Source organism: Hetaerina americana, unplaced genomic scaffold (genome assembly GCF_022747635.1).
Source record: "Hetaerina americana unplaced genomic scaffold, ioHetAmer1.1.p SCAF_5, whole genome shotgun sequence".
In the NCBI taxonomy this organism is placed as follows: Eukaryota; Metazoa; Arthropoda; class Insecta; order Odonata; family Calopterygidae; genus Hetaerina; species Hetaerina americana.
The window spans coordinates 76,788,779-76,814,846 of NW_027287095.1; the positions used below are offsets into that span (position 1 = coordinate 76,788,779).

At 39.5% G+C, this 26,068-nt stretch overlaps 1 protein-coding gene across 3 annotated transcripts in view; it reads left to right on the forward strand.

Annotated features, from left to right (window-relative positions):
* spir (spire type actin nucleation factor) overlaps nucleotides 1–26,068 on the forward strand; it is a 448,013-nt gene that overhangs the window by 254,505 nt on the left and 167,440 nt on the right. For all 3 annotated transcript variants that reach the window (XM_071591594.1, XM_071591595.1, XM_071591596.1), the window contains exons 6-8: nucleotides 9,061–9,231; nucleotides 10,500–10,592; nucleotides 11,235–11,352. In XM_071591594.1, coding sequence (XP_071447695.1) covers nucleotides 9,061–9,231; nucleotides 10,500–10,592; nucleotides 11,235–11,352 — 382 coding nt within the window. The remainder of the gene's footprint in view (nucleotides 1–9,060; nucleotides 9,232–10,499; nucleotides 10,593–11,234; nucleotides 11,353–26,068) is intronic.

Below are 26,068 nucleotides of genomic sequence, written 5' to 3' on the forward strand. Positions count from 1 at the left end.
GCATCCTGTTTTTGCATTGACTCAATGAATGTGCCACGGTGCTCCATAGTCACCCCACGGAAATCAATGTGATCTGCGGACATTATAACAGAAATAATAGTCTATACTTCTGCGAACAATAGTAGCGTTGCTTGTATGAAAAATAGTTCAGCAATCTTTCTGCTCAATGGTATTACGTGGTGTTTCATTATGGAGTCCTTCGGAAAATCTGGCATAATGAACAAATTTAAATTAACCTCTTTTAATTAATGTATTATGCGACCCGTTCATATTATTCTTTCGTCATTTTATTCAATTCATACTCCGTTTACATAACGTGATAGACCATCCAATAGTGTGATCAAAGTCTGTTTACCTCCTTGAGAAGACTTATGTTTTTTCTTGGATTTTTGAAGCCTGCCCAAATTTAAACAACTGTTTAAAAGCATAATTAGCAACCACTTTGGTAATTTACCAAAACTTAATGATAAAGCAAGTAATCATTGAATTAGTCCCTATTCTGTGCTTCAAGGCTTGCGTGAATCTGCAGTGTAATTTATGCAAGGGAAATCGTTCGTTTCCATAGTAGAGGACAAATACCGAAACACGGTGTAAATAATCTACCGGTAAGACTTATTTTAATGTGTAGGTATTTGCATAAGTTTATTTGAGCGACCTCGGATAGGCTTCCTAAATATTCTTATTTCAGAGTATCGATGAAAATTTGATATGGTGAAAAGAAAATGCTACAACGTGATGCTTAAATCAAAATATAGTCTGAAAAGAATATTTTGCGAGAGTTGTTTATGTGCGAAATGTCCTTAAATTATCCTTGCTTGATCTTTTGAGTTAAGAAAATAGTTCACGTCTTATATTTATAAACACTTTATGAAGTGAAGCATTACTTAATAGTGTGCATCATCTTTGAATTTTCCAGCACAGTGGTAATAGTCGATATTTGTCGCTGTAGTTGGATGCACAGCCAAGAGAAGAAGAAAATGATGAATTTTGGAAGTTTTGTTCACCATTTTTTTTCGGAGCCTGGCACGACATTCTTGTTATCTCCCCGCGCCATATTTAGTTGAGCCAATTTGTATTCTTCCCGCTCGGAATATATTCGCGGAGACCTTCTCCATTTTCACAAAGGTGTGTGTGCGCGAGCGCGAGCCAGTCTTTTCGCATGGCTGCCCGCGATAAAGCATTTTCGGTTAGGGATTTCCTCCCTCTTTCGCCTCTTCCTGCATCATTCTATCTTGGACGCCAAATGTCGTCCTTTCTCCAAGATTTTATTCTAGGCCTCAATCTTGTGCCCCTCCTTCATATATAGCTTGGATCGAAAGGTTATTTTAACTTTGCGTTGTCATGTATTTTCCCTCCGCTAATGAGCCTCGTTTGAGTGCTAGGAAATGAACCTGGAAACGCGATTTTTCGTAGCGGTTGCGTTTTATCATTACCAACGCGACGGATGATGAAATTGTCATCACCTTTCTTCAAAATACGCGCTGGACAAATCCAAAAAGCTCGAACCCCCTGGGCCACGAGTGACCGCGAATCTTTGCGGTTGGATCGCAAGATCTAAAATCGCGAACTGTTTTCTTGTTGAACATATTTAATATTATGGGTGGAGATTGTGATATTGCAAATAAAGCCGTGACCCCGCCTTATTCCCTTGCTCAAATCCCCTATAGATGCAACTCTGCTCCGTTATGGATGCTATCTTGCGTATCTCGGTTACATGTGTATTTCAAGACTCTGTTCTCAAAAGTCAAAGGTAGTATTCAATCAAAAGTGGTATTATCTAACGTTTCACCTACAGCTAATTACTTTATTATGAATATTATGCACGACTTTTTCATAAACGTATAGCGCATATGCGCAACAAAAAAATTACCTCGGCGGCTTTGGTCTAATGGAAGTCGCGATATATTTTTTTATGAATTAAAGCGGTGAAAATCCAGTGAACCGTCTTATAATTTTTTCGAGTTAGATGATTTGAATTTCTTGGAATAATGCATTCGAATTTTTTTTTAGAAATCCTGGTGAAGGTATTCTTTATATCATTGTACACACTCGTGTTTCACTTGCTCTACTCCAGCCAACCGTGTTTCCCTAATAAATAAATTGGAAAACATTTCGCCTACATTCACGATTGTTCTTGAATGTGCGTAGTGCGGAGAGGCATTTGTAGGCTCTAGGATCTAGGCTCTTACTCCCATGTTATCTCAGGTCCATCTTCCTTTCTCGTGTCATTATGTTTTTCCGCGTGTCTTCCTTTTGTTCCGGCGCCTCGAGGACTTGCTTTAAAATTCTCTTACCGCAAAATAATTGCACTTATTCCCTTTGCGGAGTCGATCGTGTTGATGTTGCGCAGTGCGAAAGTATGAATCGGATGGGTAGTACTTCGCACCTCTCTTTCACTTAGCCCTTTTATATTTTATTCCATGTCCATTCGTTCTTTTTTGTCAGGAATTTTGCAGCTCCTCTATTGATTCCGTTCTTCCGTCGCTTGACTTTTTTTCCTTCACACCGCAAAATATCTTGGCTAGAAGTTGAATTTGCTTCGTTACTTTTAGGGTAGAGAGTGGGTAGGGGATGAAGTTTTTCCCGTACCCCTTCACCCCCCTCCCCCCGGTAACACAAGTGCGGTGTCGAAACCACGCCCCTCTCGTCCTCCACCCGCCACCTCTAACCGCTATTTCTCCCCCTCCCCCGTCCCCATCCATCCGTCCTCCTTTCCCCCACGTACCCTCCTTTTTTTCCCTTCATTATTTTTCGCTCCTAGGTCCTTCAACTTCCTGTATTCTTCCGGAAGGTCGCGTTCCGTAATTGCCCGCCCCTCATCTCGTCGACCACAAACCCTTCTGCGTTCGCCGCCGAAAACAACACGCTTTGATGCCTTCGAGATGGCGGGAGGTTGGGGGAGGGTTCGAGGGGGGGGGGGTGAAATAAGGGGGTGGGGTTGTTGCGGGGAGGAAAGAGAGGAGTGGAGTGGACCGTGAAAGGAAACGCTGTCATGTTGCACTCCGTCTGGGTCCCTCGGGTGGTAATTGACGCTCTGTTTTCTTTCCCGATACCTGATTTATACTTTTCCCCCCCCCCTCATCTCCCTCTATTCTTTTGCGTGTCATCTTTCCTCCGCCCCTCCCCCACACGCGACTCGTATCCAAGAACTTCATATAATGAATTGGAGGGTGCGGAAACATCAGAGAAAGAGAAAGCGACCGAGATAACGACTCTTATATTAGACGCGTCGCATCCCTTTTAGAAGTCGGCGCTGAGTGTTAGTTATTATTTCCATCAGACAGTCGTATATATTTTTTCTCTCCTGAGTAATTTTCTTGAAAAATCAATTTAGGTTAAACCGCGTATTTCTCAAATAATGACTCGAAAACATTTTATACGGCCGGAAATGGTCTATTAATCCGTGTTTCTTCCCCCGGAACGCATGCGGGTACCTGCAGCCGTGCCAGGAGCTTAACTTAAAGAGTGAACGTGAGCCAACTGAAGATATCAACCGATCACGCACGATTGAGTTCAGCGGACTAGAACCGAGTAAAATAAGTACACCACAGAAATCGACTTGTCCGGAAACTCTTACGACATTCCATTTCGCGCGTGCCTTTTATCGCTTCAAAACTTCTCAGGGATCCAAATTCTCTGGAGCATACAGGTACACATTTAAAGTTTTTAATATCCAGGTTTTATGGAAGAAAATTAGCGCATGTAATTTTCTGAAAGAGCAAGGAGTAATAATTTACGCACAGAGGGGTTTGCTAAATGACATCCATTATTTGTGCTATAAAATTACGATGTTTTAAAATTATTTTTGTCAATTACTCCTGAAACGGCTGTCGACAAATCACCTCAAAGGAGATCTACATAGATACTCGCCAATTGTCTGTCGACACTGAATAAAATTATTCTTTTGTTTGTGTGGTGAAGTTCCTGAGAGATCAGGAAAACGAATTAAGCAAACTCGTGTCACGTGTAGATTTCTTTCAGCTGTCCCTTTGTTCTTCCGTAAAATGGTATTCCTATGTGAAGTGCTTCTTTGGAACCAATTAAGTGGTCGTTTACTTTATTATTTTCGACTTTCGTGCACCACCTGCAGAAGCGTTCGTGGATTTAATGGGTCACGTTATCAAATCGTTCTGACTAATTTTCAAGTGTGGAGAGAGTTGGTAGGGGACTATACGGTAAGTTGGGTCGAGAGGTCATTGTCACTTCCGTGACTTGGAAGTGAATTGAAAGTCTTCCTGTGCTTTCGTAACTCTATATGACCTTATATTGAATGAGCTCTTAAACTGAACAGGAGGAGAAAGGGTAAGGGTAGAGTGGACACCAATTTGTTTGGGAAATAATGTAGTCTACTTCTGGCTGTCGTTAAAACAAAATGCATTAAAAAACAGATTCAATACTAACTTAAGCTTCGTCTGAAAAATGGGAAGAGATTTCAGAGAATTCTAGTAAATACTATAATTATATTATTTTTCTATTATTGTTCTGCGAATATGTTGACCCAAATAAGCATTAAAAATGTGTGTTTTTCATCGAAGTGTAGAAAACTTTAAATCGTAGCATTAAATGCCATTAATGATTTTTGAAGGAAATAATAGCAATATTTGTTTTTGATTTTAAACGGCGTACTTTTTTCAAAACGGAGAAGTGAGAAACTTTCTAACTTTTGTGAAGGGATGTCAAATTCTTTCCAATAGAATTAATCAACTTACGCATCCAATTATATTTTAAAATTACTGCAAATTTTCTAATTATCTTAATGTTTCAGAGGATACAATACCTTAATTCCGGTCAGGTAACGAAAAAATCGCAAGCCCTTGGTCCCTCAACGTTGACAAATCGCGGACAAGGTTGCGAACTTAGAATTCGTAACTGACAAAAGATCCTTGTCATTCCTCGAGACTCTTCCCCTCATTGGTATTCAGAACCTATCTACGTAATCTTCGTCGTTCATGCGTCGATTTCTAATCTTTCATCAGAAGCAACCGAAGAAACTTTAAGTGTCTGTTGAGCGTTCCCCATCAATGGGAAAACACGTCCAATCATCGGGTCACCCCTGTACGAGGAGTTGCGTGAATTGAAGATTCTACGCTGAAGGCGCATGCACGCGCCCATCTTATATCACTAATCGTTTAGAATCGATGTTCTCTTGCCAAAGACACTGGAGAAGACGGAATTCACTGACGGAAAGTGTGGTTTATGGAGAGGGAATCTATGAATATAAATATATTCACGGGTGCGAATATTCAAAATTATTTTAGCTTCTCGGATATTAATTTAAGTACATAATGAAGTGAAGTGTGATGTAATATATTGTGTGTGCATATGTATACTTGTGTTCAGGGCCGGGCCGATACTCTAACCCTTTGAGCTATCGAGGAAACGTAATTCACACTGAAATCCGCGGGGGGTTTATGCAACCAAAAGCCCCGATTCTTTGGCCAAGAGATGGCGTTAGGGAGCTTTTTCACCCTCCCAAGGAGAAATAGACGACACACACGAGGAAAGGACAGCAGGGAAGCTATCCTCCAACATCATAAAGGATAGTAACCGTGCGTTTCGTGGCACGCATAACCAGGTGAAAGAGACGAGCCACATTGGCCAAATACATATTCAAACACGAAAACCCGCTATACGGCGAACACACATTCATTCACGTGAAAATAAATATAAGGAAAAGGGATTGGAACTTACTATATATTAAAAGCGAACACAGGAGAGGTGGGGAAGGCAAGTCGAAAGACCTGGTCAAGTCCCGGTCAAGGAAATATTTTTACGCTTGTGACCTGCTCGATTCCACCTTCCTCATCTCTCCTGTGTTCGTTCTTTATACTTGTTCCTAACCCTTTTCCTTATATCTATTTCCATATGAATGAATATATATAAAAATATACATAATTTATATATACATAACTTATATAGCTGATATATATATATATATATATATATATATATATATATATATATATATATATATATATATATATATATATATATATATATATAATTTATATGTATGTATTGTTTATATATATTATATATATGATATTTTAAAAATGTATAACAACGCCAGGATGGTGACATTTGTATTTATTTAGCAGAGCTTTAGCATGTTTAACAGTGGTATTTGTTTTTTAAGGTGTATTTTTGTACCGTTGCCAACCGGCCAATTCTCTGCTTGTGACGAAATATAATAAATAAATCATCATTTTACTACGGGTTAAGTGGTGTGCCGGGGTAATAGGCTCGTATATCGTTCGGCCATTGCCGTTGGGTGCCGGATTGAAATCCTGCTGAGGACTCCATACACCCCGACCTAAATACGAAATCCAAGATTGTGTGGGTATGAAAACCTGCTGAGGAACCACCGGCGAGATAAAGTTGTTTTCCTCCCCCACGTACCTCTGCAACTCGGTTTATGAAGATTGAATCATGAGTCAATGTATACTGCTTTAATCCATATATTGAATACGGGTGATGAATAATATTGTATCAATTATTCAGGCGTAGGATGTTAACAGATATAAATGAGGGAATGTACGAATTTTGAAATTTTTATAGATTTAATTATGAACTAGCCTTCAGGTGCCAATCCTTGAAACTATACAATTTAGCTGTGTTTTTCACAAATTCATAAATTTCATTTTATAAAAGTTGGTTTTGTGCTGTTTTGTTAATACCATTAAAACTCTTATATGTTGTGAGCACTTTTTTCGCGAAAACGACTTTTAAATCTGTAAAAGTAATTCATAACGCTTCTTATGGGAGTCCTCCACAACCATAAGGGCGTATATTAAATCTTGGATTTTCAATTACAATATTTATGAATAATAGCACTGGAAGACATTGTTTTATCTTCGCCATTTAATAGAGCACACTTTGATAACAAATACAGATAATTTCATCAAAATTACGCATCAACCTGACATCTCGATGCAACATCGTTAATTGAACTTAGCTCGCCAAACAGGTTGAGCTCTAAGATCTCCTATGAAACTATCCTTGTGGTTGAAATTTGATTAGTGGTGCTTATGTTAAATAGTAAACAACTATTTTCTTTGATCATGAATTTTGCTTTTGGCAATTGACTGGCTTAGTCAAGCTTGCCAAAGAGCGTGCATTTCCATTCATTCGAACAACATCGCATGGATGTGTAGACTTAACCCGGTTTCCAAAGTTGTTGGATGTAGGTTGGAGTTACGAGAACGCTATTATTCTATTGTCATCCGCGCTGTGGTCTAGCCGTGGCCCCTTCGCGTTTATCGGGAAATGCGCCTCTGTCCTTTGGGGTGGCTTGCACGAAACCGAGAGTTTTGTCCGTGGCTTTTGGTGTTTTTTTGTGTGTCGTCCCGAGGCGCGTGCTGCTGCTCTTCCACGCTCCCCTCTTTTTTTCTTTTTCTCTCTCCCTTTCGCGTTCCTCTCGCTTTGGAGGTCGGTCGTTGGTTCGTTTTAGTCTTCGCACCGCTCTGCAAACTGGGCGGGCCACCTCGTTCACGGTCAACCATTCTTTCCCGCCGGTGTTTCTTCAGTTACGCAACGCGCCCTTAATCTCCCCAAGCGTGCGATTGGGCAAGGTTGGCGTATCCAACTCGCCGCCTATTCGGTTCAAAACCTCTGCTTCGCTTCAAATAAAATGCGGATTACCAAAGTCGTTTAGTCATTGTATTTCGTGAAGAGTTTTTGATTCATTCCGGCCGAAGTTAATTGAACGATTGCGTTGTCATCGCACGTCCGCGATTCTCTCGGGAGGGATTTGATTAAAGAGTCTTGTGTTGAAATTAGCAGCGAAACAGCGTTTAAGTACCAAAATCAAAATCTATTCTTTCTCGAGACTAGAAGGCTCGCGTGTTGGTATTGCATCAACGGTCAAAACTCTCGACTTTTACGGTATTTAAAATACGCAATCAGTTTTATTTAATCTCGAACCACTGGTAATTTCTGTAAATAATAAATATTAAACGCGATGAATGAATGCATCAAATATGCATCTTAACAGAAAATGTAATCTTGTGTGAGGGGAGACATTTTATGCAGAAACTTTCTGGTATTCCCTATGTGTATTCATTTCGGGAAAATTTTTCATACCACATTAGTCAAAGTTGAACCACATTGAGTCTCAATAAATATACGTCTCCTTCACAGTGTATTCCATGCCAGGTCATTTGGTGATGTTTTTTATGCTCTAAAATCCAAGTCGTGTGACATTTTATGGGTAGTGTGTGATAGTTTTAAGTAATGAAAATTGATGGCATAGCTCTTACGATTAGAATGAATAAGGTTCACGCTGCACTGCATTTTGTTTTAATTTAACGTTATATATTTTCAGTTTAGCACATTTATCTTCATTCATGCGCGTCCACATATAGTAGTGCAGATATTTGTAGGTTCTTTTAGATGACGCCGAGGCATTCAAACGCGTCGTGTGTTAGAAGAAAAATCTTATGAATTGTTTTATTTCGAGTTTTCATGTATAGCTATGCCTAGTTTGTCTACCTGAAATTCGTTTTTTGTCTTATATTCCCTCTCATTTTGTTAAATAGTATATGAACTGCATTTTAAATTACAACGTTACTATCTTAATTTCGGAATCACGAGGTGTTTGCTTCAGCCATTCAGCTGCCTCTTTTGTTGGCATGAACACATTTGTTTGCATTGTCGGTCATTAGTAATTTAAACATTTATTTGATGCCCAACTATTCTTCCTGCAGTATTATGGGTAACGGAAGAATTACTTAAAGTTTTTAATAGAAAAATGTCACCGACTTTATTTAAGGTTTAAACTTATGAAATGATTTCTTTCATTGATTTAACAATCAAATTGTAGGGAAGTTTCCAGTCGCTCCAAACGTAAATGGAATGTTTTATTTTCATTGTTTCAGAGTGATCATTTATTTGAAGATGGCGTTTTGAATGCAACCTCTCTTTTTATGTCAAAATTGTATTCCTTGTTTCTATAATGACGTTGTTTTATGATATTAATAGCCGTTACGGAAAGCTGACTGATTCATTTCTGTCTATTTCATTCGTTTCTCCTTCGTCGGACTGCTGCATTGGACCCTGAAGGCGAGGCTATGGATGCAGGTGATGCAGCAACTACGTCATGGGGTGCAGCTGAAGAAGGTCGCTGCCGCTGGAGAGTCGGGTAGTAGCGGGGGAATTGTGGCCGAGTACGAACTCACTCCATATGAAATACTCATGGATGATATCCGCTCCAGGCGCTATAAGCTCAACAAGGTACGTTCGGTGGATTGACTATGTTAGCTCAGGGGATGATTTCGGATTGGTGGCATTCTGTCAACAAATCAGGTTCCCCCCAAGGCTGCCACTCTTGGTGCTAACTAATTTTTTTTTAGAAAAATACCCTTGAAATTATCACATGTGTTGTAATTGAAGCCACAATGATACTGATAACCATACAAAATGCAAGGGTTTCTGATTATTAAGTTTTTAGCGCCCAAATTATTAGCATAATTTTATGCGTGCCATTACCAGACTAAATATAGTGAAAATTTTCAGTCTCGTGCTTTTTCAACACAATCGTATTTCATTACTGTCACGATTGTCAGGTATAGACGAAAGACTTAGCTTCAATATTTGCAATTTTTCAGGAATAACCTAGCAGTTTTGAGCGTAAAATTGTAAAAATGACGTTTTGGACGTAAAATGATTAAAATGATGAATGCGAAAAATTCGGTGTCGTTTTTTTTTTCAAGAAAAAATGTTGGGATAGTGCCATGCCTGTCACTTGTTTGAATTTTTCCATGATGACTTTAGATGCGATTGGTATAATATAAGCCAACTCATCTATGGTAGGATTCCACGGTTGCGAAAATGATAATTTTGTCGTCAAAATAGATAAATAAATCCTCACAAAGGTTGAACTTGTCCATTAAATTTTATCCTTTTATCTCTAATATACTATATTACTACTCCTTGCGGGGAAAATATTTGTAGAATTTCCATAATTTTGGAGAAAAAGCACTTGAAATATATTGCACAATGTAATATTACACAATCGCCCAAGCATTGCGTGGTATTAGTTACAAAATTCAAATTACAAGATATTCATTATATAATCCCTTAAATTATTTTTGAGAAACTCCGGTGTTAACGTCAGGAATTTTTTTTCTCTTGAATGAGTTATTTGCCAGCTTCTTGTTAACGTATAGCAAAGTGTGATTTCAGGAAATTGGGACGGCTTAAATATTAGTTTTCTACTTTAAAATCAGTTGTTGAAATAATTCATATTTAGTAGTTTGTAGCTTCCTCGAAGTAGAGAGTGAAGTACCCGTTTGAACTAGTGGTAGATTCTGCTCTAAAATATGTCTTTCTGTGCCTTCCTTCTTCGCAGATCATGGTGCATGGAGGCATACGTCATCGGGTTAAGAAGGATGTGCACCCCATTATGTTATATTTCAATATTATTTATTTCCAACAAAGTGAAACCTGATGTACCATAGTTTAAATAAAGTTGTCCTTTTCTGTGGCTCTCTTCCGCACAGGTCATGGTGGATGGAGACATACCACATCGGGTAAAGAAGGACGCGCACGCCATTATTTTAGACTTCATCCGCTCCAGGCCACCTCTGAAAAAGGTTAGCATATTTTATTGGATCTATTGGGAATATTTATATTCTCCGCGTTAAATATTACTTCCTCTACGCATCTCTGGTGAAGCTGGTCCTTCTAATGGCTTTTTTACTTGTTAATTTTTGTGTTAATATATACGCTAGAGAAGCCATGTGTGTGCAAAATACTTGGGATAATGGTTAGTAACTATAAACCTTTTGCGCTTTTACTTACCTCCGATTATATGTGCATCCCACATTTCTTAATCGAATATTTGGAATTGTAGCAGTACACTACCTTGGTGCAAGTGGAAGTCATTAGTGATTTTAAAACCATCCGAAAATTTCTGTTCCTAATTGTAGAAAAGTTTAAAAATCCTGTCTCCCGTTAAGAGTTGCAGTGCAAGTAGCAGTGTTAAAGCCAATACCCTTTACTTAAGAAAGTTACGCTTAATGTTTACTGTTTCCAAACAATGCACGTGCTCTTATGATGTTTTAATTCGTCTTCGCTTTAAGGGCAGATGACCCTAGTACTACTACCATTCACGTCTGATTTTCATTGAGGCATTAGAGGACGCAACTTTGTTCATTTCATATGATTCGACGAACGTTAAGTTTGATAAGTGATAATTGCATGCATTATTGATGTATTGTTTGTCTTACCCCAAGGCTTCGGAGAGAAGACTTCCACCACCGCCAAAGCGAGCCAGGAGTCCCCGAGAGCTATTGATGGAGTCAATCAAAGGAGGAACACCTCTTCGGCACACAAGCAGTCCACACAAGAGCGGTGAGTGTTTTCCTCATCCTCATTTTTCCCTCATACTTTCGGGTTCGACATTTGAATCGAGAGATCGAGTAGCGCTGCTCGACCGGCGAAATGGAAAAATTTATTCCACTGGTGATCAAGACCGCGCGCGCTCTTGGCTCCGTTTCTCGTTATTAGAAGTTCAGTCGCCTGATTTGTTGATTTCATTTTCTTCAACTCGACTCGGCTCAAATTAAAGCGGGAGTATACGTTCCAATCTGTCACTTGCCTGTGATCGAAAGATGTGCACTTTGAATTTTAATGAATCGTTAATATTAAGGCTTATCATTTCCATCTAAACTTATCCAAGTTTGTATTACGGTCCAGAATATTTTGCGAGTTTTGTGGTCCCTTTTTTTAATTAATATCACACCCCAATAAGTACTGGGAGGCATGAGCTGAACATCCACCAGTTACCCAAACTCTCAACTATGGAAAGATAAATGGTTTGTTTATGAGAAAATGATCGCTATTTGCGGCGACAAAAAGGAAAGAGAATCGCCGATCGGTACTATATTAGACAAATAAGCATTTCCTTTCCCCGTAGCGGTAGTCTATTTTTTAACGAAATGGGATGACGTTTTTCCTCCTCGAGTGATATTTTCAGTCCATGGCTATTGCTCTAATTTTATAAATGAAGGACATTCCTTTGTTCTGCTAATATTCGCCCTTGAAATATTTTTAGTCACTTCAGCGAGTAATTCTGTAATAATCCATTAGTGATGAGTAATCCACTCGTACGACTTGGTCCGTACGGCTGAAAGCTATAAAAGACAATTTTATTCGAATTAGCAATTTGCAACAGTATGAATTACTAGTCACCCTGATATAGTTATAAATATTGTGCAGCCATTAGTTTCCGTAGCTATGATATACCAGAAAGGTGTGATGATTGGTTGAAGAAAGCGTTTGTTTCTGCTCCTTCTATCCTTCCACGTGGCCTTGGCGTTACTTAGCAGTTTGAGGAGTGGTATGAATTGAAGATTCTCTCGGACTTGCCCGATTCTCTGACGCAATTCCAGCGTCCTAAATGTATTATATAAGTCCTCTCTTAAGTGAATTCATTGGCTGCAGTCCCAGTTCCACGGCCGAAACGCTCACTGCTTCGTTTATATTTTTGCTACAACACTCGACAATTACTTGTATTTATTGACGAATAGTTTACATTCCCAGAAGTGAAAATTTAAATTTGTTAGGAAACTTTCACTGGTTATAATGTTGGCTGCCTGAATTTGAAGGAAGATATGCGTCGTAAAATATATATGCAGGATAGTTCCATATTTTCTGAATCATAACCCTATCTTCATATGCATGTAATATTTTCGTCATACCACTCCAGGATATTTTATTACACACTAAAGTAGTTTTTTATTGTTGGTATCGGAGACGAAAAAATCACCACCCAAAGGATTATTTACTGTCGCATGTTTCGAGTTTAGGAAGCCACAATCGTATAGCTGCCGGTATTTTCTAGCCTCTAATATTTTATTACATTCTGTACAGCAGTACAGTCTTGATAATTACAATATTATAGTTAAATTTAATAATTCTCGTATTAGTCAAAATCAGTCCCGAGTTGTTTTGAGGGTACGAGTAATTTCTTGTTGCTGATCTTTCCCACTTTTTTCGTCCGTTCCACATATTCTGGTTTCACACGGTCGTATTTAGAATTTGCTATTCGTTAAAACGTCTTATCTTACTGAGCGAATCGTTCTCCAGATGAGACAGTCGTTTCTTTGGAGTAAGGAAGTTTTTAGTTAGCCTACAAGTCTTTAAGCTTCATTCCTCAGGATTCCGTGATGAATCAGTTGGCAAAATAATTTTTTTGTGAATTAAAAAAAAATTCTTTCAACTGTTATTTTATTATTTGCTAAATACTTTAATTCTAGCAAAGTATTGGGTTTTTTACGTGATGAGTGACGAAAGCTATTGTATTCGTACCATTTGAAACCGTACTAGTGATTGTTTTTCTTGGACCCGTATCCAACAATCCCTCCGCTATAGGGGGTCCATGCATAAACTTCAGTTGCGCTTACCTGCGAGGTGATTATCGCATTCTCCACGACTATAGTTCCCCACTACTACCTCGTCTCTCTTTGTTACGTCATCATGAGGCAATCACCTTTGCTCTAAATATATTACCTGCCTATCGCGAACGGGCGTAAATTATCGATGCATTAGTAGTATTTGCTCGCCGTCGGAAGTTGTTGTTTGACTTTGTAAATGTCCTCTTAATATTCCAAATAAAAACTAAATCTCGCGTAATGATTCACTCACCTTTTAACACATCTCCTTAAAAATTACTATTTTAAATGGTTGGTGATGTCTTTAATGCTCCGTAATTAAATCTCATTTCTAAATAAGAAGAAGGTAAAAAGTGGAGAGATGATGGATATTTACTTTTCCATCCAGGTGAAGTTTATTAAGTATTCGATTGTTCACTTCAAAAATACGTGAAAATTATTTAGTTAATCCGCATTTTGCTTCGCCTCTCAACATCACTTTTGATGCTCGATGAAAATTCTTATTAGAATATTATATAATTGTTTTCAAATACCAAGAAACTGTTTGTTGTAAATGCTTATATAAACTGTAATGTTCGTATTTTTCCGTGTTCTTGGGAATTTATCAGTACAATGAAATAGCCCTGCAACTCATCATACGTTGAACAACAAATCAGTAGAACCACATTCTAATATGCATATTTTGTGAGGCATAGAGAGTATTCATCCTTAGTCGCATTAGTATACTATATATGGAGTTGGAGTGGTGCCATCGTTTGCCATAAGTGTGAAATAGCAAAATAAAAATGTTTTTTGGGAGAAGTCGTGAATAAATGTCAACTTCGGTGATAAAAATTGGATACTTCGGAATTATAACTTCCGAGCCATTTTTTATCGGCATAAAAATGGAAACTCCTAAACAGTCGCTGAAATCAGAGCATCTTATTGCAGACTCCATACAGGTTCTTCTGCAGTTGGGAGGAGTCGTGTTTGAAAAATTTCCGTTACGAAACGCCTTAAAACCTGCTTGACGGTTAGCTTCTCCCAAGGAAGACTTCGATTCTTTCGTCCCATTACATTGTGGATCCTGTCGTCCTTGTTAGTTGGGATAGCTCCCGCACCCAGCACATGGCTGTCGATCCGAAGAGACTCTAAACGCAAGAATAGCTCGCATGGAATCGGATATCCTCTCTTGCCTCTGAAAGTAGATAATTTACAACCATTCTGCCCATTCATCGGCCTCTTTCCCTTCTGCGTACTTAGGGTGCCCCGACAATGGAGGAAAATTCTCCCTACCACCGCTGGCAATTAGCATTTTCGAGCCAAGGACAGCCATTGCTTTGAAGAAACTTAAGTCGGAGCATATACTCGTGTGTACCTCTGCGGGTAGGCAGGAAGGTGGAAGGGAGAAGGACGGAGAGGTTAGTGAATGTGATATCAGTGCAGAATGGGCGGAAATTGTCATACGAGCGACGCATTACAAATTAGAGTGGCGGTAGAAAGAAAAAGGTATTGGGTAACAATCTGCATGATCTTTCTCCGCGATCCGATGTATTTTTAAGCCCTCACCGGTCTTAATTCATTCCCTCATAAGGCTGAAATCTGGAAAAATCTTGTAAATAAATTTTTGTTCTTGGCAAAATTTCACAGAAGTCGGGGAAAGTAACTTTGTCAAAAACATATTTATGCACAAAGATTTTGGGAGTAGCATTATTAAATAAATGCCCAATTCATGACTCGAGTCTACATTTACACAACTTTATTGAAGATTTTCTTGTACGTACTGACGCGCTTTGTAAGACGTAAATTTAATTTTTTAACGGAATGGTACAGCAGATTGACGGTCGGGATAACGTCTCACTCGCTCTCGGCTTGTATTTGCTTAAATTCTTCTTGGATCGAGGTTCCGTAAATGGCGATAATTTTTTTTTCGTATCCAGGAATTGGAATACAAAGTGTATCCGCAGTGCGCGGCGCCGTCAGGGCCATGATTCCTTCATGATTGATGGCCATGATTCCTTCAAGATGGTCTTCCGGTGTTCCCGTAAATTTCACTTTCCTTGTGATTTATTTTGCTAACCCAGCCATTTAAACATACAAAGAATATTCGCTCGGAAAAATTATACCCATAAAAGAGATTGGTGGAGGAAGGGGAAGCAGTGATTAATGAGAAAACTTTGTCCTCAGTCCTTGCTCCCCGTCCCCTCGCACGCATGTTTCAACCTTACGGCGCCCATGGTTTTCTGCTTTTTTTTCTCCTTCCACGACCATACGCAAGACAAAACCTAATGGCGCATCTGCCCGTCCTGGTACAGTATGTGAGCACCATGAAAATTTGAATTTTCATTTTTTTCCGCATTTTTTATACCCATATTCAGTTCTGGATGAAGGAAATTTTATTTTAATGCAGGCTACTGTTTATATTAATACATTTTCTAGTAAAGCTGACCCTAAAGAGCAGTCGTTTGGTGCAAGGTATGGCCGTAAGTGTCGCGTAAATGACCGATCTTCAAAACATTGGTCTTGTTGGATCAATTATCAGAACCCGACTTTTGACGAAGATCTGTAGCGTTTACGTCTAAGTCTGATCCCCAGCCCTACCTCCACAGCTGAAGTCTGGCTTGTCACTTAAAAGATCTCACTCGATTTTGAAGACCTAATCCTTGTGAATAAAAACAAATAATCTCTCCTTGCGAATAACGTTGAAATAATAAATCGCCCACGATAACGCAAATATTTTGCGAAAATATGCCTGCCTGTAATGGACTATTTACGTATTTTTTACTTACTTGAATTAAGCTGCTTGAACGGAACGCGTTATGTTCGATGTGATCGATTTATTTCTTAGACGCAGTGTGCGGACGCGTTCCAACTCCACTGTCCGTGATAGATTTATTGCGCTGTTTCATGCTTAATTATCAATCAGACTTTACCGTTACAAAGGTACTTATCCGAAGAATCCTGTTCATGTGGCAAGACGTTACTTTTTTAGGGATACGTGCCTTTATTCCCCGAAACGTCGAGCGTATTCAATTTCCTCTTCAATGGAGCCACCAGCCCATTCATCCTCTTTTCATTCACCGAAACGTGTTTCACGTTTTTTTGATCCTTTTACTTACCTTCCTCGTTTCTCTCCGTCTCCCTATTCCTCCGTCTCTCTCTTCTAGATTTATCCCACAATGGATGCCAGAAATTGATGGAGAGCCCGTGGTGTGAAGCTAGTTAATGCATGCGCTCAAAGAAAAGATTTAAAAAAAAACTCCTAAAAAATCGAGAGTCACTGTCAATTCCCAAGCTCTTTCGAAGATGGAAAATGGAATTTTGAATGGAATAATTTTGGTCTTTTTGATTCACAGATAAAAGATCATTTAATTGAGGGACGAAACTGTATTTTTTCCCATTAGCTGGTTTCTGACGACCTCTAAGGTTAACGGTAAATTAAGGCATTTTCCTTTTATTCTCAAGCAGTTATCACTTTAATCTCACTTGAAAACTACCGTTAAAGGTATGCGTGTTTTCTATTGTAATCGATATTAAAGTACATTTCGGTACGTATCCTATTGTTTATATCATCATAAATATTTACCTTAATATAAAAATTAAGATATCTTTCGCCCCAATTCTAATATTTCGAAATGAAAATTGATTTCTAGCGAGTATGATAAATGATAACCTTCCCTTTTTAAATATTAGTTTTAATCGTATCTCAGGCAGTGTGAATAAAAGACCATTTTGGGGAAAAATTATAGGGGAAACGTGGATTATTTCACTTATCTAAATGTGGAAAATATGAAGTTACTTAAATGCTAACGCCCAAAATGATATTTAACTCCCCATCTGAGCTCTGCATTGCGCTGCTAAAAAATAAGGATTGATGATTGTTAAACGTCTGAAACACGGAGTAGATACTAGGCAAATTATGTTTTTTGTTGCAATGTACTCTTGTTGATGTTTTTAATATCTCCTTTCGTCTATCTTGATGGTCTGCACTGTGTAAATCTATCTTATTTCCTTTCCCTTGGGGCGCAAGTCGAACATTCCGGGGCAAACCGTTTTATATGGAGCCCCCTCGGAGCTCGCCTTATCTCTCCTTCCGCTCCACTCGTCCCCTGTGATACAGCGTACTAATGGCATAACCGCCTCCACACAACGAGGGCCTCATTTTTGTTCCATCGAGTAGCGGAAGCGGGGAAGGGATGGCCCCAAAGACCTGGGATCCCGGTGAATTCAAACTGTGCATTACTAGCGACTTAGGAGAAAATACTCGAAATGGTCGCGATTTCCATTTTCACGCCGGGAATTTGAGCACGCTCTGCCGCATTAATCCAGTTTTTCCACTTGGTAAGAGTCACAAAATTACTATCATTGCTTTCAGATTGCGAAATCGTCGCACATTAGTAACACTTTTGTTTCTGTATGTTTAACTGCTGTCCAAGTGTGTTAATTTCTTTGTGACGAGTTTTGATTTTGTCATTTCTTTGCGAAACTTCTTCACGTCTGTAGTCTCCGGGCTGCACATACCTTTAGGCGGGTCAGCTGTTTTATTCTACGTAGCTTCCTGTCTTGTGCGCCAGAAAATACGTCGAATCTTCTTTCTTAGGTCTCGTAAATTCGTGTGCACTATTGCAAGTTTTCGTGCTTGCCGATTTCCGGAAGCCTCCCGAGCGTTTAAGTTCCTTGAACCAGTATTTTATTCAGAAGAATAATAAAACCAATGTACGACATTCATAAAAATACCAAGGGCAATAAACTCGAACATTTTGTTGTAACAGCGATGAATTTATGGGAAGCAAAGGGCATATCATCCAAAAATTTCGAACGATCCTCTTTTTCATGAGATTTTAGACCTTAAACATCCGTGATTAGCAATGGAACTCGATTTTTTCGATCGAGAGGGCATCCTGGATGCGAAAGTAGGTGGAGGGCGGCGTATCTTCGTGTTTAACCCCGTGGGTCGCTGGCTTGGATCCTGCCCCGGGACATCCAATGACGGGCATATTTGAGATAGCCTCCCCACATCTTATGGAAGCAATCCGTTATTTGCCGCTAATGGCCTCATGATCTACAACTGGAGGTGATATTTCGTGGGGAATATCCTCAACAACACTGCTGCACCTTCAGTTTCCAGGGAAAGCACCCTACGCGGAGATGTATCTTTTAAACTATCTGTCCCTCTTGCCTCCCCTGTCCCCTTAATTCATTCGCCCAAAAGGGAAATTGATTCGGGTGGGGTGCGCGTTACGTGGTGGCAGAAGGGGAATAGTGTGTGGGTGGAAGTAACAATGATAGAATGGGATGAGTTTTGTTAATCTTAACTGCCGTGATATATACCTATTGTAAGAACATAGCGATTCGATCTCGCAAAGAGAATAATAGCTCTGCAAGGAGTTAATAGAATATGGGATTGGACGAGGAAAAAGTATCATAGTTGATGGTTTTTTACGGTCGAAATTAAGATCAATAATCTCGTAATTTATTCGAAGCAATGACTCGCGCAAAGAGATGGATACTAGGGATGGTATAAATGGCATTAACGGATTAAGATTAGATTGTCGAGGAGGAGGCAAACCAGTTTTGTTCAAATGCGCGTGCGTCTTCCGGTGTTGCAAATAGACACATCAAACTGGGATAGTGCAGCAGATATCGTGGTAGGGATTTATGTGTGAGTTTATTCCCTTACGGGTTGAGGGAGGGGTAAGAGTGTAAGCGCGAAGAGTGTGATAAGTAAGATGGGAAGGCGGCGCGAGAAGGGCAGTCTTCATTTTTTTATGCCAGTGTATTTTTTCTTGTGCTTGTGTGTGTGTGCGTGCGTTCGTGTTCGTGAAGTGGCCTGCCCCGTGGGAAGCGACTCTGGTTTTAGGGAGGTCGAGGGGATAAAAAATGAGAAAAGAAAGGAATCCTCTCTCTCTGTTGTCATGGTGCCTGTGTGTTGCGTGCCAGAGGCAGATGAGATTGGAGAGGGGGGAGGAATGAAGAGGAGGTGGGGAAAGGCGGGGGGAACCTCTTGATTGGCCCAGGTCTCCCTTCTCAATTAGCGTGTAATGTGCCGTGGAAGAAAGGCGGTAGGAGGGATAGAGAGAGACAGAGAGGGGATTGGGGAAGGGCGGTTGATGCGCCAAAGAAGGTGGCAGTGAACGGGATGGAGTTAAGGGGAATTTAGGTAAACACTAATGAAATCGATTATAATTTATCGCTTGAACTCATACGTGCATGCTAATAACCCGAGTCATTTGAAGTAATGTCTCCCCAAAGTTAACAACCTTCATTTTATTAAAGCATTGACGGGAATATTTTAAAACATACACAAATAACCAAAATCCGGGTAGATTGCAGTTAAATAAATTTAACCGTAATAACGGGTATTCAAGTAGCGTCAGAACAAATATTAAACTTCCTCAAAACTAATTGACTCCTCCTCTTAAACTCCTTGATTTAGGAATCGATACATAGGGAATGAAATTAGGGAATTAAAACTGTTTATAAGTAGGAGAAAGTAATGTCTTAGGAAGTCCAAGGTAATATAATTGTGCGTGAAATAAATTAGTGGTTGCAATGGAAAATTGAACCTCTTCATTGACATCTATGTCTCTTGGGAGTAGAGTGATTTAAAGAAATCAAGTATTTTAATTCAAGTGAAATTTTATGGCCCTGTAATAAATTATGTACATTCCGTTGGACGTTAGACATCGCAATGTGATTGCACTTCCGTTAAGTTTTAAATATTCGCCGCTGCGTGTTTAGGTGCTTATGCTCTATGTACCCATATGTCCTTGTGATTCCTTTCCGACGAGAGAAACATTGCCTTCGCATATTGCTCCGCGTCTTCGTTTTCGTCGTTTACCAGAGTTTTGGGTTTTCTTTGTCTGTTTTTTACTATATGGAATGGAATGATATTCAGCCCTAAACTAATCAACTTATGAAAATTGAATTTGCCGAATGAATTAGTTTTCTTGAAACAGCAATTGTCACCCATTTTAATGGATTCTTTGTGGCTCTGTCGAGTGCATCGAGTGTTAGTGAAATATTCAAAAGAAATTCCGACGCTTGCAAGTTTTAAGTTTACGCCAGGTGTTTTTTCTTAAGAATCCCGCATGGCGTGTCACCGAAGATTAATTTCGTATTTTCATCATTGTGCGAAACTTAGAGGTAGGTTACTGAGCAGCAGCTTTTGATGAAGAAATGTCCACAGCTTTATCTGGCATCAACGTCAATGCTTTAAAGCAGGTCATCGGTCATCACTCTTGCTGGTTTGTTGTCTCCTCTAAATCAGAAATAGTTTGTCACCCGAAAATGTCTTACTCTATGTGCATATTTTTCGTATCTTTTGCATGGATAACATTAACATGCCGAACCGGAGATATTTTACTTATATGGCTAAAAAAAATGTTGAAAGACAAATAGTCCTTCTCAGTATGTTAACTCCTGTTAACATGCTGGCAATACTTGAACAATATTTTAAAAGTTTCACGAAGATTTTGGATATAAATTTGGTATACGAGAACATGATAAAATCTTATTATCTATATCGTAAAATGGGGAAATCTCTCGCTGTATGTTGTGGAAGAACATGCAGATTAGGCATTTCTCTTAATTGTCATAGTAGCCATGAAACTCTAATGATTAACAATTCTGAGCCTTTTTTTCCTTTTTGCTTCAATATCGATAAAAATATGATTTTCAAAATTTTCCAATTGTTTTGTATTTTAATTGAAAGTATGACCTAATGTTAATAATTTAAATTGCCTGAATATTTCGAAGGAAAAAATGTTGAATGTTTACGGTACGTAAAATTCTTCAGATTCTGGAATGGCTACCCGAAATATGGAATATAATAGATTTAATTTTGGTCTAGGATCACTTGTCGAATACTAAACCATAATAGTAAAAGAATAGTAAACCATAGATTGTACGGTACAAAATAAGTTATGGAAAATATTTGTGTGAATCATAAAGAAATAGAAGTACATACTAAGAAATAGGTTACATTAGTAGCAATTACTGGAATAAACCGGAAATATGAATTATGGTACTCATATGCGGAAGGAGCGAAAGTAACAAAATAAGTTCCATAAAAACAAAGATACACGTTTGTTTAAGGGTTTAACATATAAATTTGTATATTTGGAATGCATTTGTCATGTTTTATTCATGAATATTGTGTCTAGATCCTACCGTTTTAAGTATTAAACCATTTTCTCTGCATTCAATTTCTGAAATATCTCTCGTTTCCGGCCGTCTTATAATTGGAGCAGGAAAATTAGGGTAGGAGGAGTGGGCTGATTGTGTTGGATGCTCGGATAGGGAGGAGGGATCGGAAATTGCAGGTCTACGGGGAGTGGAGGCGGAAGATAGACGTGAAATGGATCGCAGAGCTAGGCGCTTTTCGTACGCACGTCTGTCGCGTGCTTGCGTGTGCGTGCGTGTGAAACTGGAAAGCGGTCGGGTCCATGGGCCGCTCCGCGTCGCTCTCGAGACAACGACCTATGTCACGGTGCCCTTATTCGCTTTTATTTTAATTTCAATTTTTTTTTAATCCGTCAGTTTTTTCTCCATCTCTCTCTCCGTTTTCATTTCCCAACGCCCGTTGGCGGAACGGCGTTGCCAGCCCTCGCATCATCCCTAGCGCTCCAGGTTCCGGTATGGGCCGATGCCACCACGGGTGCAGGAGACCGCCCAGAGAACAAACTGATCTCCCTTCTGCCCTCGCCCGTTCACGGGGCTGTCTTTATTAATTGCCAGAAGGGATCGCTTTTAAACGGGTTCCGTCGTCTTTGGCTCTCGGAGCAGATCCCTGCGGAAGAGTAAATCCGGAGGATATTATTTTGGGACAAAATAAAACCGATTTTTGTATTCTTTTGCTGGCTTCCATTATTTTATATTTGCATATTTATTATTTTAGTAGAAGGCGTGTAATTTCCTTTTTAATTGAACGAGGAATGATTTCATTATCCTTATCTTCACACCCGAGATTATTTATTCAGTTGCCTGAGTATTTAAAATCGTGAGCACCGAGATACGTCTGATGCTATCATTTAGGAATGTGGTGGAGAAATTCTTGGTCGTTAAAATAAGCCATATTAATTTTATATGGTTGGGACATAAAGTTCGCTGATGCTTGGTGAACTTCCTTGTGCAATGAGACCCCTCCTTCCAAGGCGAAAAGTCACGAGAAAATAATCCACATACCTGTCTGTAGATGACCTCAAATCCGAGCATTTGTTGAAGTGAATTTGACAAAAATATTGTGTGCTTTCTGGCCTTTTATATGGCCAAACCTCAGTACTTTCATTGGCTTTGAAGCTAAATTTATTAATATTTATCAAATTTGCTACATACCTTTTGTACTCGTACCATGGTCGTACTCCATTTATTTGTTATGTGACCTCCTTAAGGTCAAAATTCGTTTCGGTGTGGTGTATAGCAAATTCTCAGGCTCATCAGAACAATTATTGATAACATTATATTCCCGTCAAAGTTTTTACCCTTGAACGCATTCTCTTCACTCTCTACGGATTTGAAATAACTATTTGTGAGTCTAGTATATCGACGCGTTAAATGCTTGTGTTTTTATATGTCAACGGACTTCCAATTCCTCTATCGGTAGTTTGCATTTCATATAATCAGTTCTTTCAACTTGGTCAGTGAGCTATTTTATGCTCTTGTCTACATTCTCGTAGTAAATATTGACTGAGATAGGGTTGAACAATTTTCAGATACTATCTTAACTAATATTAGCGTGTAGTCGAACGTGAGGTCGAGCTATATTCGTATCTTGGAAATAACTGCACCTAAATATTGAGGAGCTACAAATTTTCCTACAGTAGGTGGGATCAATTATGAAGCGTAGAATCCTAGCTCTTTTTAGTTCTCCTTTTGCATTCCTGAATTATAGAAGTAAAGGATCCCCCCCCCCCAGTTTCTTATCTTTCTCCATTTGGGTTGGCTCATGTTGAAACGACCGATTTTGAATGGAAACTAATGATCCAGGAGTTAATGGTTTGATTTTACCTTGATCATCCGATGGCGGCAGGGGATATATCAGAGGTATTTGATGCACTACTTCCCCTGACCAAGGCAAGGAGAGATGCGTCGGAAAAAATGAATTCTTCCCCCATTTTGCGTGGACAAGGTATAATTCCCCTAAATTGCCCCATCCGATCGGACATTCCGGATAGCTCGACTGATATGTTAGCGAGAGGGACGCGGATCGTGCTCTACGTCGACCTCGGCCTTGCCTCGCGCTCCCCTTGAGTGTTTTTTTAATGAGGACAGATCGGGCGGGAGGGTCGGCGCTTCGACGCCGCCGTTCGCTGATGACGCCTTCCTTCCACGAATGAAACTTGCTTTCGCCGTCGCATAAGAATCGCGTGGTAGGGCGAGGAATTTTCTCTTTTCAACTCATTTTCCTTCCACCTCCTTGCTTATAAGTTTCGCTCTCCATTGTGGAAACGGAACCATCCGTCTCCGCATCGTAATAATAGTTTTATTTTAAATGTGAATTCCGACCTACTGGCCTGACTAGTCCGACCGGGACGCCAAGGAGTGATAGCATCGCGTCGGCTCCCTCGCATCTCTCGCTTGGGAAAAAATGCAATGGTGAGGAGGAGGCGGAGGGCTCGTAGGAAGAGCGGAGTAGTGGTGAGAGGAGGTGGACCTAGGAGGAGGAGGAGATGGTTGTTAGATAGGAAATGGGACGGACCTGATGAATTTCTAGCTAGACTCTCCGCGGATAATAGAGCTGATCAAAATGGTTGTAAAATTTTCATTCCCGCTTTCCTGCGGCCTAGAATTTCATTAGACTTCTTTTGGTGAAGGCCGTTTTTTCCCTCTGGGTAAAGGATTTTTTTTCCAAGCCGTTTTTGTGAGGTATTTCTTTGTTGCAGAACGTGGTACTAAATTATTCACTTGACTATTGCATTCAGTGCAGTTGTTGGTGCGTGCCCATTCCGTTAAAATCGCGTTACTTGCTCATATTTTTTGAATTCAGTTTTTTTTTATGCTTCGGAGCTTATTAAAAGTGTTCGCCTTGCGTTCCTCTTCTGTTTCGCCATTGGACGCCATTCTCTCGCTCTCACCGTTAACATTTTTGATGATTCACTCTCTAAATTGTCTTGAACCAGCTATACGTAACGTTCTATTAATGTTTCGCTTGGAGAGCATTGGGTCTTGAATTTTCTAATTGTTCCTGTCTCATTTAACGTACCTGAAATATTATGATGCTTTCATGCATTCACATATGGTGTGGAATGGTGATATTAATGCATGTAAGTGGAGTATGTATTAAATACGCTTGGAGTCAAATGGAATCTGCACTCGGCGGCATTTCCATTTATAGTCATGGAAGGCGATCTCCGTTTTTATATCAACCATATATCCATAATGGCCATTTAGCGGATATATCTTCAATCCTATTCGCTCTGTACAGCATGTGACCTTTAAAATATTCCACAATGTGCTTAATGTGGGCACTTAATATGCATGACTGACATCTTAAATTTCCCATCGCAGTATCCGACTACTCATCTGGAGATTTGTGGTGGTGAAAGGAGTAAGCGCCGACATATATACCAAAGATAAGATACTTCTGGACCTAAGGGGTTTTAGGTTCTCGTGTAAGGTTTTATTATTTATTCATTGAAATTCTTATATTTAGACTATCGTTAAACTGGAAAATAAATTAATAGTATCCTTTAGATAGGAAGATCGTTCAAAGTTTTCCCGGTTGAATAATTTCTCTTGTTTAAATTCTTTGGTTAGTAAGCCTATTTTATAACATTTTCATATTTTTTAACTCACAATGTCGATTTTTCAGTAGATTAGATACTAAATTAGAAATACTGCCGTAATAATATTTTAAAGGAAGTCCGTTCGCCGTTATTGTAACATGCATTGACTGCTTCTCGCCATAAAACGTGATTTGTATGTTTGACTAGGTTTGGAATGGAAAAATAATTGCAAATTTGGTTTTATTTTACTTTTTTTAATGATGCACAAAATGGAGACTATGTTTATACAAGACCTGTGGCAGCAAACATTTTTGTCCATTCCGTATTATAAATGTGATATTTTCCTGTTTATGAATAAGTTCTTTCGTCAAGAAGTTGCCTCCAGTACTCGTATAAAGCTGGTTTTTTAGATTTGCTTTTATTTCTTATCATTGGTTTTCTTTAATTGGCTAAATAGGTGAGGACATTTGTTAATCATTAAAAATATGGAATCAGTGCTAACCTCGTTTGTGTTGGAGTTTGTATATGAAAATATTATTGGGTCTTGCTGTGGGGGAAAAAGATTGAAGCAGTTGGTCCTAATCAACACGGCATTTCCCTTGGAATCTCGTCCCTCGTGTTTACGTCCTTCCCTTAGCCCGTGCCCTCGGCTTCATTGTTTCCCAATGCCACCGCCCTTTGGTTTGGTCATGGTTCTCCTATGACGTATCGTGCCCCTTTCCATGCCCAATGCGTCTCCTTCCCCTTCTTCCCCTCACCCACTATCCACCCCCACCCTGACGAGAAGACGTGATATCGATCCCATAAAGGTTAACGCTTTCAGCTTGCTCAGTTGCTTCAACCGTTTCGACTCCCCTCTCTCATGCCGCGAATACCTACCCCAATCCCTGCCCACCTACAATTTCAGTCACTGCACCGCTCCCTCCGTCCGCGATGGCGATTGCTACCCAAGAATTTGTGATCCCTTCC